Raw genomic sequence first — 4577 nt, 5'->3', positions numbered from 1 at the left:
TAAATAGCATATAAAAATTTTTAAACATTTATAAATGTATATTTATATAAAAACATTTATATATATTTCTTACAAACGTTTTTGTATGCATTCTTTAATATATTTATTGGATGTGGTCATTTCTAATTATTTTATTTATTTACTTATTAATATTAAAACTATTAATAATACAGCGTACGCTAAAATAACCGCTTCTATTAGTTCTCTTGCTAGAAATAATTTTTTCGTTGTAGAATATAATATTAAAAGCGTTGAAGGAGCGAGATGGAGTCGTGTTGACTTCAAAGGTTAATTTTTACGACGCATCCCTCGCCGACAAGTTTTTCTTGATGCTTTTTACGAGCCCTTCGAGTATCATTCAGGGTGTTCGACACTTCTAATGGAGAGTGACGCGCGATGGGAGATATTTAATAGTCCAGGAGTTGAGTCTTTAAGGATCCATCTTTTCCACAGGGAAATATCGACGAAAAAGTTCTCGTATATTTTTTCTTTTTTCTCTACTTCTCCCTCTAGCTAGTCTTTTTTTCAAAGAGCAAGTAACAAAATATATATTTTTACGTTGCAATTTATTACTCATATTTTTAGATAAATCGTAAGTGAATAATAATAAATACAAAAAATGCAATACTTTCATTCTGTATATAAAATATTGCTAAACTATTTTCATTTGTACATTTATTCGCACGCAAATTTATTTTGTTATTTGTACATTATTCCTTTTATTTATAAATTTTAATTTGTGAACATCGTTAATATTTATACATCCAATGCATTTCAAGAATAAATTGCATCATGGAACAACATAAACATTCTTGTTTTAATATTTGTAATACCGATAATCTTTATGCATTGTTACTATTTATTACGCTTATAGAGGTTTTACGTTTATGGTGCCATCTCTAGTTATGCATATGCTTTCAGTACCCAGTTGATATTTTAGTTTAAACGTTCGATTTTCAAAAATTTACAACACAAAAATTTAAATGATAACATTTTTTTAAATAAATAAACATATCAGAGAGAGAGAGACGAATCTGCACAATTTATTACTTTAAAAAATATTTATATCTTTATCAAAGAATATTTCCCTGCATGTCTCATAAAACAAAATTTAACATCCTTGTCTATTGTATTAGTAAAAATTGTATTAAAAAATTGTTAAATTTTTAATACGAATAAATAATTGTAGTCTAAAAAGTTTTTGAACTATAATTTTACGGTTACATTTTAGTTATGACTAAATTAGTTAATTAAGTAGCCATGAATTTTGTTTGCCACTTTAATAAAAGTGAAAAAATAGGTGCCAATTTAACCATATATTTAAGAAAACAAAATAGGAAAGTTTCAACAATTTCAATACACTAAAAATATCGATAAAATTTTAGATTCTAACTTTTCAGGTGTATGTCTTCTATACAGACTTCAGGTACTTGTTTGGAAATAAGTAATTTCAACTGAAAAATGAATGGAAGAGAAGGGAAACGAAAAAGACAATCAATTTTTACGCACCATGCATTTATTGGTATAATAAATGCCGATAATAAAGATTATTTTAATCTTCTTCTTCTTCTGGTGCGGCACCACTGCTTCCTTTTCTCAAATTCTTCCTCTTGACACGACCGGGTCTGCCACCGCCGAAGGGTGACTTGAGCGAGAAATCAATGTGCTTCTGTGAGTCCAGTCGCACGATGAACGACGGGATGTTCACCACTTGTTTGCGCACTCTGTAACGAGAAATCGTTAATAATCACTCGATTTCCTCGAACTCGTGTCATAGAAAATGATCGCAAATTTTTTCGTTACAAAAAGCAAAGACTCTACCGAAACTTATCCCTCTCTCTTGACGAAAGTAGAATTTCAACAGCTCAACAAGCGTTAAGTGTCGATAAACGACACTTAAGTGGCCTGTTTGAATCAAATTTTTGTTAAGTTAACAATTGAATTCTTGACTCATTGTGTGATCAACCAAGTCTGGTCAATCAGATGTCGTCCTGATACCTGAGCAACAGAATTCGTTCGTCATCTTGCCTTGCGACATTGCATCGAATATTAATGCGCATTTCAATACGAAATTGCTATTAGATTTGTTGAAATGCGACGCTTGATTTTCCGCATTATAAAATATTCGAATAATCAAGTCTCTTACATTAAAACAATTTCTTTTTTTTTTTTTTGCTCTTTTGGAAAGAAGATTGTAAAAATAACATTATAACGAAATAATTATTTTAAAAGCTCAATAGTTTTGATCAAATTATAGAAATTTAAAATATAAATAAGTAAATAAAATCAGCCATATAATAAATGTTTAAATTTATAGCCTGATATGAAGCCGAAAAAGGAACTTATGTGACCTTAACCGGTGATTAATTCAGGCTTTTGATCTTGCCTCAAAGATTAGAAGTGAGCCGTGAGGATAATTCGGCCACTTCTTGCCCATTTTTTAAGGCATTTCTTCAAATAGTTTTCAAATTAAAATTTTTTTCCCTTCCTTTCCCTGTAATAAAAACATATTATCATTTACCGAATATGCCGTTGGCGAATAAGCACGCGGGCATGATGGATGGATTTAGCAAGGCCCAGCTTGAATACTTGGGTTTGCAGACGTCGCTCCAAGAAATCCTCAATCTTTAGACCCAATACATAATCGAGCTTCATGTGGGCTTCGTTTAACACGCCAATTCTTACCAAACGACGCAGCAGGGCATTTCCTGTAAGTACAAAAGAAATTCTTTTATATTACACGTAGAAGTGTAGAAAGATTTGGAAAAATCTCTAAAATTTTTTAATCCTTCAGAGAAACGCTTTTTTCTTCAAACCCTTTCAGACAAGAGGTGTCATTAGCTCATGGTATAATCATCATATTAATTTTTTTTTAACTAATCCTCCATCGGTAATATTGAACTTAAAGACAAACAATTGATTTTTTGTTGTGAATTCTGGTAAATTTCTATAAAAAATTAACAAAGCCAACTTCTACAATAGTAAAACTTATTGTTAAAGCTTTCACCAGTATATACAAAATTTTTTCAGATTATACGGTCTATACTATACAGTTTAGACTTTACAATCTAAAAATCTGTACTGAAGTTTGAAGATCCAAACAAAAGATGAAAATTTTACTCCGATGGAAGATTAAATATATAATTATTTAAAATGCAATAGTTTAATGTGGAAGTCAATTGTGTATCTTAAAACAAGATAATTACCAAAGTGAACAAATTCTAGATGTTGACTAACAAAGTTATAGGTCTATTTTTTGTAACTAATTTAATATACACTTTTGAAACTTAAAATGAAATAGATATTTGATATTTAACAAAAAAGAAAGTTCTAATGCAGTCAAGTACAGGAATAAAAAAATAGATCTTGCAAATATACTAATAAATTTGTTCACTTTTGTCATTTTTATCTCACATATATCAAGATATACACACACACACACAACCTCCAGATTAAAGTATCGATAAATATATATCTATAAATATACATATATGATGCATGTGCAACCTTCGAAGAGACGCTTTGGGTCCTTCTCTTCCAACGTGAGCAACTCACGAGCGGCTTTACGAATCTTGGCCAGGGTATATTTTACCCTCCATACCTCACGTTTGTTACGGAGACCATATTCTCCGATAATACGTAATTCCTGATCAAGACGAGCTTTCTCGTACGGCCTTCTAGGCGTGACATAGGTCTTGGAGAAGACCGACGGAATTCTTCCGTTAACCATGCCGGGAGATCGTTACCTAAGCAAAAATTATTATTATATATATAAAATACGGAGGTATCTACAAAGAGAATGAAAAACGAACAACTTTTGAATTCGATAATTCCGCAAATAAAAGCGACTGCCACGTGTTAACAAAGAGCGGAAAAAAGAACACGTGGTCGCGAAAATGTTTCGAAATTAAAACCAAGCGTTGAGAAAAATAAAAACCAACTTCGCTCTCTCTTCTCTGCGATTATTACGATCAAATATATTATTCGAGACGCAAATAATAAAATCATTTATGGAAATCATTACTTACTTATAACAGCGTGAGGAAAGACGACCTTTCACCGAGACGAATGCGACAAAAATGGCCGAACAGAACGGCCGACCGAACGCGCTCAAAAACCGGATATCATCGTTGTTGGTTGAGGGGAGGAAAAGAAGGGAGACAGGTGTTGCCAATACATATCGAGTCTATATGGGGACTCACGCGGCATGAAATATCTATTGGCTCATGGGATGTATTTTCGTTATCCAACCAGGGGGCAAAGCCCGGATTCTCATACGGGCAACAGCGCTTTGACACCGAACGCTGATTAATGAAAAACGGGTGATGGGGGTAAATTTTACCCCCACAACCGGCTTTTCACCAATTAGAGCTCTGTGTCAAAGCGCTGTTGCCCGTATGAGGATCCGGGCTTAGGGTGCCGTCACATGCAGCGTAATCTGCGTAAGCGTATAACCTGCGTATTCTAGTAATTTACTAGATAGAATATACGTTACGCCATTCTGAAGACTGGCATTCACATAGAGTGTATTTCGCGGAATTTAGAGCGTTTTCGATTGGGGTGCACTGGCTGCACTC

At 33.0% G+C, this 4577-nt stretch overlaps 1 protein-coding gene across 1 annotated transcript; it reads right to left on the bottom strand.

Annotated features, from left to right (window-relative positions):
• Positions 1–1515: 1515 nt before the first annotated feature.
• Positions 1516–4123, bottom strand: RpS9 (ribosomal protein S9). Its single transcript, XM_018502984.1, has 4 exons — positions 4029–4123; positions 3508–3746; positions 2522–2708; positions 1516–1724 (listed from the first exon to the last, which is right to left on the bottom strand). Exons 2-4 carry the CDS (start codon positions 3728–3730, stop codon positions 1553–1555), a joined length of 582 nt encoding a protein of 193 aa, XP_018358486.1. The 5' UTR covers positions 3731–3746; positions 4029–4123; the 3' UTR covers positions 1516–1552.
• Between the last annotated feature and the right edge of the window lie 454 nt (positions 4124–4577).

The sequence above is a fragment of the Trachymyrmex cornetzi genome, unplaced genomic scaffold (genome assembly GCF_001594075.2).
Source record: "Trachymyrmex cornetzi isolate Tcor2-1 unplaced genomic scaffold, Tcor1.1 scaffold153, whole genome shotgun sequence".
NCBI lineage: Eukaryota > Metazoa > Arthropoda > Insecta > Hymenoptera > Formicidae > Trachymyrmex > Trachymyrmex cornetzi.
The sequence above is the reverse complement of the archived record's forward strand: the minus strand, read 5'-3'. Positions and strand labels throughout refer to the sequence as shown.

Coding starts and splice junctions, on each gene's coding strand:
- RpS9 (XM_018502984.1), bottom strand. CDS start 3,730: ATGGTTAACGGAAGAATTCCGTCGGTCTTCTCCAAGACCTATGTCACG. Junction 2,709..3,507: donor CCCAAAGCGTCTCTTCGAAG/GTTGCACATGCA, acceptor TTGTACTTACAG/GAAATGCCCTGCTGCGTCGT. Junction 1,725..2,521: donor ATTCGCCAACGGCATATTCG/GTAAATGATAAT, acceptor TTCTCGTTACAG/AGTGCGCAAACAAGTGGTGA.